General features: G+C 38.6%; 1 protein-coding gene across 44 annotated transcripts in view; it reads left to right on the plus strand.

Moving 5' to 3' along the window:
- Nrxn1 (neurexin 1) overlaps positions 1-12,008 on the plus strand; it is a 1,146,022-nt gene that overhangs the window by 537,606 nt on the left and 596,408 nt on the right. For all 44 annotated transcript variants that reach the window (XM_063262405.1, XM_063262407.1, XM_063262423.1 and 41 more), the window contains 2 exons: positions 4,084-4,467; positions 11,749-11,952. In XM_063262405.1, the coding sequence (XP_063118475.1) occupies positions 4,084-4,467; positions 11,749-11,952 (588 nt within the window). The remainder of the gene's footprint in view (positions 1-4,083; positions 4,468-11,748; positions 11,953-12,008) is intronic.

The raw sequence follows: 12,008 nt of genomic DNA on the forward strand, positions 1-12,008 counted from the left end.
GATATTCTCAACTTCAATCCATTTGCCTGTAAATTTCATGATGTCTTTGTTTTTAATAGCCAAGGAGAATCCCTTGCAATAAATGGCTCACATTTTTATCTGTTCTTTGGTTGAGGAAGAACTGGATTGCCTGGAGTTTCTGGCTGTTATGAATAAAGATGCTATGAATGTAGTTGAGCAAGTGTCCAATGGGAAAGAAATTGGCCCCAACCCTGTATCCCACAGAGGTCTAGTGTCCAAAATAAAAAAAGAACTCAAGAAATACCAGCAAATAATCAAATTGAAAAGTGGGTTATGGATCTAAACAGAGGATTCTCAACAGAGGAATCTCGAATGGCCTAGAAGCACATAAAGACATATTCAACATCCTTAGTCATTAGACAAAACAACTCAAAATGACTGTGAGATTCCATCTTGTGCCCTTCAGAAAGGCTAAGATCAAAAACTCTTGTGATAGCACTTGCTGGCGAGGATGTGGAATGTGGGAACATTCTTATTTTCCTGGTGGGAGTGCAAACTTGTTCAACAACTTTGGAAATCAATTTGATGGTTTCTCTAAAAAGCTGGGAATAGCTCTTTCCCAAGACCTCCTGGGCATACAACCTAAAAGAGGTTCCACCATACCACAAAACTGAAGTTTTGATCTCAATACTAATATAATGAGATTGATGTGGTCCCTTATACTCCTTTACCCCAGGGGTGTGGGTGAGTCTGAGACTGAAGCTTTCTGGCTACCAAGCCAAACTGAAAATAGCAAGCTCCAAATTCAGTGAGAGACCATGCATAATACAAAGGAATAATATGGATCATTATAGAGGAGTACCCTAGTGTCCTACTCTGGCCTTCATATACATGCACAGTCACAGAAATCTGTATACATTTTAACATACACAACACACACACACACACTACATTCATAACACACATGCACACATAAACAAATACATATGGATTCATTGTCTTTGTCATTCTTTTTCTCTGTTGCTATCTCTTGTTCTATGTCTCTCTGTCTCTGTCTGTCTCTGTGTCTCTGTCTCTGTCTCTGTTTCTCTCTCTCTCTCTCTCTCTCTCTCACACACACACACACACACACACACACACACACACACACACACACACTGCACACTCCAGACCTAATGTTCATAACATTGCTAGTGAATTCCTGTGTTTGAGGAATGTCTGGGAATTCTTATTTGTGAACTGTAACAGTCTGATTAAAAGCAATTTAGTTTGCCAATTTCTTTTTAATCTTCCTGAGCTGAATTAAGCTCGTTCTATAAATAAAATGGGAATTTGGGCAAAAGCTCTTTAAAGAAAAAAATATCCCCATTGTCCTCCTAGTGTTTCATTGTTGGCTTTCTAAGTTGTATTTGTCAGATAGGTTCCTCTCAGTTGCATGAACATATTTTTATCTAATCCTGTTTCCAGGAAGGCTTCCTGAAGTTGTCCTTCCTCTACCCATTGCTCTCTATGTCTTCCTTTCTGCCTTGATCTCAAGATATACTTTCTTCAGCTTATAACTCACATTTACTGCTACAGAGCGTAGATGCCTTCCATGCACTTGCTGCTTAGATATTTTTGACAATAGCGGTTACAAAACAATTCTTTTTTTAAAATGAATGTAGTGATCATTATGTTAGGTATGAGTCCACTCACCTCAGTATTATGCATTTCATTTTTAAAATTACTTTTATTATATTTTAAAAATATTTTTTATAGATCTGATGTGGTTCTAAATGGGAATTTTCTTCTAAACATTGCCACAAAGGAGAAGAATATAAATTAGCACTTTGTCTTTTTATCTTTTTAAACAGCCTTCATCGAAAATCCCTACCTTTCCTGCAAGACCGAAATAGCAATGCCTATGCTTCTCCCCTGGGAGCTTTCCCACTACTTTCTGTGAAAGTCTAAAGAAGCAAATGTCCCCATAATGACTTGAACTCCTGGGAAGTTTCTTTCAGTGGCTCCCATGCCCTTCTCCCTCAGAAAGACAATCACTTTATGAAGCTCAGCTTGACATGGTCCTCGATGCCAGGATTTAAAAAATTCCTGGGCACAGAGTGGGGACCGTCAGCCTCCTATTCTTAGTTAGGTGTGTGCTTTCCCTTGGGGAAAGCCCTGGACTTTGGGTTCCTTTAGAAGCAAATGTGCTTATGGTTATACTTTCATTCCCTTCCTGAGCTTTGATAGCACCAAAGAAGTACACTGGTATTAGCTATTTTCTTACCCTCCTCCCTCTCTCTCTCTCTCTCTCTCTCTCACTCTCACCCTCTCCCTCTTTCTCCCTCTCTCCCTCTCTCCCTCAATCCCTCTCTCCCTCTCTCCCTCTCTCCCTCTCTCCCTCCTCTCATAATTTAAACCCAAAGGACAAATTTATGAGTAATGGTTCCTTCTGTGGTGTTTTGTGAATATGATTTGCATCACAGAGATAAAAATCCTTTCTGGTGATAAATCACTCATAGGAATTTTATGGTCTGACAGTACATATTTAAGTTTTTATCAGAAATGTGCTTTCAGTCATTTTTAAGGATTCCATATTTTTCTATAATTCTCAAATATTTACATATAAATGAATAACTTCATTTAATACTTGAGCTTTGGAATCATGTATAATTATAAATCAATAGATTTTTTTTTAGCTTGAAGTAGGAAAAGGAAACTATTGATTTTGATAAGATTTGGTTAAAAAGAAGCAGGTGATTTTTCTTGAATGTTTCTTGAATCTTTTACTGAACATTCCTGTGGTGTTGGTTATAATTCAGACTCTGGTGTGTTTTCTTAAACACAAAGGGCAGATGTCTATTATATGTATGTTGCAGTAAATATTAAAGGTGATGGAACCTTTTAAGCCACTCTAGCACCAGCACCTGTTGGGTCACATGGCACTGTGGGGTATCTTTATCTCAGCAGCTCCATAATGCCCCCAAGTACTCTCAGATCCAGGCAGTTAGTTACAGGAGCTAACTGTAACTTATCGCTGGTTAGTATCTCTCCCAGAGGCTATTAGCTGTGAACTCTCTAGTTCTAGCTAACCGTTAAAATCAAGATTCAATAAACTGCAACCCAACAATTATATGTATATGTTAAATTCTCAATCCACAATACATCCACACAATAAACTCACAACAAATTGATAAGGATATAAACCGCCCACCTAGATAAGATAAATTTACCTATAGAAATCCATCCCTTAAAAAGTACACATAACTGCCTAGGGCCATGCAAGACCACCCAGATCTGGGTTGTCCTTCTCTGTCTCCATCTTGATTCTCCTCTTCCTTTTCCTTCTCTCCTGCCTTACGATACTCTGTCCCTGCCTTTTTTCTTTTTTTTCTGTTCAATCATGGCTTTGACCTAACGTGTGCCAGCTCTCACCTGCATAGAGACATCAACCTACAATGTACAGATCTATAAGGAAGCCTAAAACATAGAAATGAATCTGTATATTTATGTGCCATAAAAAGTTTCATTTGGACTTTGGGAATTTTTCAAACTACTATATCCAGACAGAGTAATCAAATCAGTTAAAGATAAGAATGAATGATCTTCCCTTGGCTCACAGGTATATATGTTGAATGGTAACTCTAAAAGCAAGCACTTGGCTTTTTGTTCTAGAAAATGTCCACTTCTTTATTGTATGATTTATTTATATTTGAATTGTTTAAAGTTGGCACCACTATTAGCTGTGCATATACTTTGTTTTTATAGGATCAAATAGGACCACATTAATTGTAATTTGTTTATTTCTAGAGTTATATAATCCCAGAGATGACTTCATTTTACTTGGAAGTATCAAACATTGAAAGAATAAGAAATGACTATGCATATCTGTACATAACAATAGTTAATTTTTTAAAAAGTCATGTTTTTGAAATAGAACAAGGAGAAGTATATGGTTGGGTTTTGAGGGAGGAAAGAGGATAGGGGAAATTATGTAATTATATTTTAATCTAAAAATAATAAAAGAAAGTATAAAAATAGAAATGTCTGGTCTTAAGACACTCTACTGAAGAGAAGGAAAAGGAGAGAACCAGATCACATTGTATATGTAAACAACTTCGCATTCTCTTGTCTTTCTAACAGGTACCATTTCTGTCAACACACTTCGTACTCCCTACACAGCTCCCGGTGAGAGTGAGATCCTAGACCTCGATGATGAGTTGTATCTGGGTGGCTTGCCAGAAAATAAGGCTGGCCTGGTCTTCCCCACTGAGGTGTGGACTGCTCTGCTCAACTATGGCTACGTAGGCTGCATCCGGGATCTATTCATTGATGGCCAGAGCAAAGATATCCGGCAGATGGCGGAAATTCAGAGTACTGCTGGAGTGAAGCCATCCTGCTCAAGGGAGACTGCAAAACCATGCCTTAGCAATCCTTGCAAAAACAATGGCATGTGCAGGGATGGCTGGAACAGATACGTCTGTGATTGCTCTGGAACAGGCTATCTCGGCAGGTCCTGTGAGAGAGGTAGGCTTTCTAAATTCTAGCAACTAGTCAGTCCCCTGCAAGACATGTTTACTAAATTTCTATCTCAAGCCTGAACTGAAACATAACAACTTCTAGTGAAGTAACCCGTAGTCCGAATCTAAAGACAGGACACGGGGGACGGAGGCACCTGTAATAATTTTCAAAGGGCTTGGCTAAGTGTATCCACAGCGCTGAAAGTGTGCTTGCGATGTCTAACTCACAACCGATGCCTCTTTCTCTCTACTAATCACGGTCGTCTTTACATGTCTGATTTTGTTTTCTCTGCAGTTTCTTTATAGGCAGACTCCTTAGAAAAATATAAAGGTATCTGTTTTTCTCATCCTCTCCCTTTGCAAGGAGAGGAATGAGTGTTGAAAACAGGATGAGGATGATGTCACCAGCTAGTCTATAAAGACCCGGCTCACAGCAGAACAAAAGGTGGAAAGCATGTCCTTCATAGACCCATGACTTTAGATAAATGGCTTTGTCACTACACTCATTGTCACTTATTTTCTAAAATGAAACTAAAAATCAATATGAAAAAATATCAGTGAGTTGCTCCATCATCCTCTCATGGTACAAACAGCATCTGTCCCTTAGGTACTCAACCTAGCTAGTACCACGTTCTTCTCATAAAACCATGCAGTCACTTGGTTTCCTTTATCTTTAAATAGTTCTAATTTGGCCTAAAGGTTTAAAAGATAAAGGTAGGCATTTATACAACTCAAAATTAAAAGATGATTTCTTTTCTTTAATCTTAAAGAAATACATTGGCTTGTCAGCATGACTGTCAACACTAATAAATATTAACAAAATAACATAATTGTACATTAATCTATGTACCAAAATGAGGTCACTATTCTGTCAGAAAAAGTCAGACAGGTCAATGCATTGCTTCACATCATGTAAACGTAGTCATTCTCCTTATGGGACTCCTGCAATCCTGTGGGCCTAGCTAGTCCTGCGTCCTTTAGCTTGAGGAGTAGTCTCTTCATAACGTTTCCTTTGCTTTCTTCTTCCTAATTAGTTTGTTTATTTTGGTTTGGAAAACTGCCAAGAGAGAGGAACAAATGACATAGCTCACAAAGTAAAATACAGTTAGGCACAATATGAGATTAGCAGACGTGTGTGAATTAAAATTTGGTTTCAATTTTAATCACTCAAAAGGATGCCGGTTATTCTGATGCCTCTCCGTTGAGTGCAGCTACAGAGTGAGTAACTCCACTGCCAAATGAATTACAAAAGCAGCCAGTTAAATATGCATGGTGTACCACCCTGTGGCAACATTCTGCTACTACATATGGCAAAATGAAAATAGAAATGCTGGCGCTCTCTGAGTCAGAGGGAGAGAAAGGGGATATTTATATACTACAGTAATTAGAGGTAGAGATGGGAAGTTTGCAGATCTCAAATAAAAATGTAATAGCAAACACCACCGAGGATTAACATACAATTTTAACTTATGGTTAGCTGGACATTTCTGCAGATCTCTTTGCCTCTAAGTTAGTTGTTTCTTGAGAATAAAATAATGGTATCCTATTACTCTTGATCTGGATTACACCAGCATACTGCAAGAAGATTTTTCTCTTCTGGATTGATGTTTTACCCACATGACTGTGCCTTTCCTGAGAACAGGAGTGATAAAAATGACTGCCAGGCTCAATGCCACAGAATAATGTGGCTTCTGTCCAGTTCTCAGCTGTGTCCTAGTTCAGCAAGCACAAGATCATTCCTGGACCTCTGAGTTTCAAATCCCAGAAGAAATGTTTAACTCTGTCTTCTCTCCAGATACATTCATGCCAAAATAGGTTGTTAATCAAGAAGTTTGACTGATAATTCATGAAATAAAAAGACAGTTATAAAGTATCTGTTTTAACATTAAAAATAAATCATTAGAACATGTCTCAGTCTATGCATGCCACATACTAGGATGATACTGCAGTTATGCAGAATCCCACGTTATGAAAGCAAAGAAAAATACAGCAGAAAAATGTCTGTGACTTACAGGGAGGATAATGCTTTATTCTATACATATTGATTCTTTAAGAAAGATTAATGTAGAGATAGTGTCTTGCATAGATATTAAATGTTGCGTTTCTTTATGTGTCTTTTTAGTGCAGTGAGTTTTGAAGGTTAGATCACATAAAAATTATTCTCAGAGATAATGTGAAGTGAGAGCATTGGTGCAACCAGAGGTCTACTTCATACTTGTTTGTTAAAATTCTAACAGATGGAGGGACAGATGTCAGAGCAATATAATTTGGCTCCCTGTCTGAATTAAATCGTTGATCACAATATGTGACTGCCTTTCAGCAAAACTCAGCACAGGTGTGTACACTTTAGGCTGCAACTAGGAATAATGCAAAATAGCAAATTTATCAAATATAATGACAAGGAAGAAGGAGATAGAGAAGACAAAGTTGAAACTGTTTTCCTTCCCTGCTGGGAAGCCATGTCTTGGAATTATCCTTCTAAAGGACTCTTTTTTGATGTTCCAAATGATAAAACAATTTTTGCAAATGTTAAAAGATGCTGCGGAATAGCATAACCTTCAAATGTCAGAATGTCTCACAAATATTGGCAATTCTAGACTCCAACCTTGTGTAATTTCCATTTCTTACCTAATTAACCATCAACTTTAATTATGAGGGGTAGTTTATGCTTTCAGTTGTTGTTTATCAATGAGTTATCTTCACATTGAGACTGTTTGAAATGACATCGGGGGCACTCGGCTTTTATTACTTTACTAGTGTGCCATTCTTGAAGCTTTTTGGAGAATCATAAAGCGCTTGATTTTTCCCCTACTCTGGATCATACTTCATTATATATTCATGACTAATTGTTCATTGTATATTTCTAAGAAGATGAGATCTTAGTGTTCAAACTGACCTATTTATAAACAAAAGTGAAGTTATTTTAAATATTATATAAAAAAGTAGTTATGCATATTAATTAAGCCAAATAAACTAACAATAGTTTATTCCTTTTCTCTATATGATAGCAAGGTAACAAAGCAATCTATAATGGATTTATTACTTTTATTGAATCATTTGTTGGTTTGCATGATTAACCAAAGGTTAGAAAAGGAAATATTAAATATCAAAGAAGTTATACCGAAACACTTTAGAGATCACTGGGACCTTATAGTCAGGCTTTAATTATTTTCTTAGTCAGCTACTGTCTGGTTATCTAAACTGACTTCTTTTTTTTTTTCTTTTTTTTTCCTTTTTTTTTATTAACTTGAATATTTCTTATTTACATTTCGAATGTTATTCCCTTTCCCGGTTTCCGGGCAAACATCCCCCTAATCCCTCCCCTTCCCCTTCTTGATGGGTGTTCCCCTCCTCACCCTCCCCCCATTGCCGCCCTCCCCCAACAATCACGTTCACTGGGGGTTCAGTCTTAGCAGGACCAAGGGCTTCCCCTTCCACTGGTGATCTTACTAGGATATTCATTGCTACCTATGAGGTCAGAGTCCAGGGTCAGTCCATGTATAGTCTTTAGGTAGTGGCTTAGTCCCTGGAAGCTCTAGTTGCTTGGCATTGTTGTTCATAAGGGGTCTCGAGCCCCTTCAAGCTCTTCCAGTTTTTTCTCTGATTCCTTCAATGGGGTCCTATTCTCAGTTCAGTGGTTTGCTGCTGGCATTCGCCTCTGTATTTACTGTATGCTGGCTGTGTCTCTCAGGAGAGATCTACATCCGGCTCCTGTCAGCCTGCACTTCTTTGCTTCATCCATCTTGTCTAATTGGGTGGCTGTATATGTATGGGCCACATGTGGGGCAGGCTCTAAATGGGTGTTCCTTCAGTCTCTGTTTTAATCTTTGCCTCTCTATTCCCTGCCAAGGATATTCTTGTTCCCCCTTTTAAAGAAGGAGTGAAGCATTCACATTTTGATCATCTGTCTTGAGTTTCATGTGTTCTAGGCATCTAGGGTAACTCAAGCATTTGGGCTAATAGCCACTTATCAATGAGTGCATACCATGTGTGTTTTTCTGTGATTGGGTTACCTCACTCAGGATGATATTTTCCAATTCCATCCATTTGACTATGAATTTCATAAAGTCATTGTTTTTGATAGCTGAGTAATATTCCATTGTGTAGATGTACCACATTTTCTGTATCCATTCCTCTGTTGAAGGGCATCTGGGTTCTTTCCAGCTTCTGGCTATTATAAATAAGGCTGCTGTGAACATAGTGGAGCACTTGTCTTTTTTATATGTTGGGGCATCTTTTGGGTATATGCCCAAGAGAGGTATAGCTGGATCCTCAGGCAGTTCAATGTCCAATTTACTGAGGAACCTCCAGACTGATTTCCTGAATGGTTGTACCAGTCTGCAACCCCACCAACGATGGAGAAGTGTTCCTCTTTCTCCACATCCTCGCCAGCATTTGCTGTCACCTGAGTTTTTGATCTTAGCCATTCTCACTGGTGTGAGGTGAAATCTCAGGGTTGTTTTGATTTGCATTTCCCTTAAGATGTTGAACATTTCTTTAGGTGTTTCTCAGCCATTCGGCATTCCTCAGCTGTGAATTCTTTGTTTAGCTCTGAACCCCATTTTTAATAGGGTTATTTGTCTCCCTGCAGTCTAACTTCTTGAGTTCTTTGTATATTTTGGATATAAGGCCTCTATCTGTTGTAGGATTGGTAAAGATCTTTTCCCAATCTGTTGGTTGCCGTTTTGTCCTAACCACAGTGTCCTTTGCCTTACAGAAGCTTTGCAGTTTTATGAGATCCCATTTGTCGATTCTTGATCTTAGAGCATAAGCCATTGGTGTTTCTACACTGACTTCTATCTTTTACAACATTGTCCCATGGGGAAACTTTAAGTTGAAAGCTAGATGATAGAAATAATATATTTTTAGATTATGTTTTATGTTCTCAGCTATTAGATGTCTGAATAACAACTGGTACAAGATAAGCAAAACCCTTTTGTAGTTTCACCTTCAAATTAGACTGATTTTTTTTGTCAGACATTACAAAACTTGCTTGGTCTGGTAGTAGACATAGTAAATATTTTATTGCTCTGGGGAGTGCTTATGTAAGCTTTTCATCCACTCATCAAAAAGGTCTTTCAGGTGCTTTCAGTGTAGATAGTTTTGCTAATTCAAGAAGCAATTATGGGGTCTCGGCTGTGTCTGGCTTAGTTGTTCAATGGTGCCTGAGTGGTGAGTGACTGACCTGCTTCCCCATGGCATTTTCAAAATAGCAGTTGCAGGTAACACCATCCAAAGAAATGAGAAGTTACAATTGAAAACAAGAGGGATGGTAGCTCAGTCTGAGGGGGGAGCCATATTGTCCAGAAAAATAGTTCACCACAATCCAGACTTCTGAAAGGACCTAATATTAGTAGGTAGAAGTTAAGAAGTTTTCATTTATGGGCATTTGTGAGTGCAAATGTTTCAATAATGCATAGACTTGGAATGCATGGAACAAACTTCTAGAGACAAGCATGGTAGATGTTGAGCGTAGAGAGATTCTACTTGTAATAGAAAAGTAGAGATGTGTTTTAACCCGAAGAACAGTCTAACAGGACAGGCCTCCGTCAGTAAGGGTTTAACTTGACTGTTGCATGAAGAGAAGAAGAGCAGGCTCAGATGCACCACATAGGTAACTATTTTAACTCTGTAGCTAAGATGGGAATGGAGACGGATATAGCCAAGCTATGAGGGTAAAGAGCAATGAACCATGATACAGATCGTAGTTCTAACATGAAGGTCTGCACATGTGAACATAGACTGCACATGGCTGAGAATGTAAGAGAGAAACTCAGAGATTGTTCTTGGACACTGATGTAAATGTCACTTCCTGAGATGGAGGCGATTGGAGGAGCATGCTTGGAAAGTCATCATTTGGGGAAAGGTGATTAAAAGCGAGATTCTAATTCCATCTTAAGTGAAGATGTCAAACAGGCAAGAGATGAGGAGGTGTCTACTCAAAGTGACCTCGGGAGAGCTCACGAATTGCTGAAGATCCATTAATTCAGGGTAGATGGCCAAGATCAGACTATGATGGAGGGAGTCCGGGAAACAAGGTGTAATATGTAGAGATTCAAGCCTTGAATGGGAACAAATGAAAGACTTCTGAATGTCCTGACTTTCTGAGAGAAAACCTTGGAAAGCCAACCCAGAAAAGAGTTATAACGATGAACACAATCACAGTCATGAAGCTACACTGTGCAGTGGTAAAGCTAATGACTATTAATTAACAGAAGTAATGAAGTCTCTCTCTTGCTTTCTCTTCATCCCAGGTAGCTTTTCTTTTATCAAGTTGCATTTTGAATTACCGTAAATAACCAGAGAGCAGCATGATTCACACTTGTTTCTCAGTGCCCAGTATTGAGCACTGAGGGGTTCTCTTCCTTAAGTAATCTGTGAGCAGCAGTTTTACCACTAATTCCTTCATGTCTTCAGTATAGTGTTGTGCCGTCCATGTACCTTAATTGAGAAACATACCCACCCAAATCCAAATCCTATTCCCGAATGCACCCATATGTCATGTATAAAGTTACAGATGCTTTGGCGGTAATTTAATATTTAGGAATCAGGATGTTTTAAACTATTTCTTACTTGCAAAGAAGGTTAAAATAAGATTATGGTTTAAAGTATCTTAAAAGCTTTTCTCATTAAACACAGTAACACAGTAGAATCCTCATTGCTTATTGGATGATATGTTGAGTTTTATTTTCTACTTTAGAATATTAGCTTTGATAGAAAAGATGATTTCTACATTTTAATAATATTTAAATTTTAGAGTACATGACGTGAGAATAAATATTGACAGTAGCTTGTTCCCAGGGATTCCTCGGACAGTCCTGGCCTTACATAACTGGGAGTAACACCCTCTTCAGTTTCGGCTCCTGCAGAATCAATCAGAGCCACTGCAACACTGACTAATCTTGTCGGATGCTTAAAGCTCTCACTGCCCATGCATACATGCATCACTGCAGATTTTCCAACCACACTTACTCTGGAGCTGTTCAAAACAATATGACTCATGCTTTTTAAAAAGGAATTCATACGCAAAACATTTATAGCCCCATATGGTCAATGCTATAGCATATGCAATGGGTAGAGGGGTTTTCTATTGTTAGTATTTACTTAACAAATGAGGGCGTCTCTGCTAGAGTGTCCCTTGCCATTACAAAACAAGAAACTCATTTCTGAATCAAATGAGACGATTTTATCATTGATGCCCTGAAAAGAAAACTCAGCAGCCTCCTCTTTCTCAAGTGTACGTGCACTACACTAATGAAAACTGATCTGTATCTGTTTCATCCCATAGAGGCAACGGTTTTGAGCTACGATGGGAGTATGTTTATGAAAATTCAGCTCCCTGTGGTGATGCACACTGAGGCCGAGGACGTTTCCTTACGGTTCAGATCCCAGCGTGCGTACGGCATTCTGATGGCGACCACTTCTAGAGACTCCGCAGATACCCTTCGACTGGAGCTAGATGCAGGGCGCGTGAAACTCACGGTCAATCTAGGTAACAACATGCCTTCCGCAATTCAGCTAACACTTCTCACTTTTTGTTCAGTTTTG

This window comes from Rattus norvegicus, chromosome 6 (assembly GCF_036323735.1).
Source record: "Rattus norvegicus strain BN/NHsdMcwi chromosome 6, GRCr8, whole genome shotgun sequence".
NCBI lineage: Eukaryota > Metazoa > Chordata > Mammalia > Rodentia > Muridae > Rattus > Rattus norvegicus.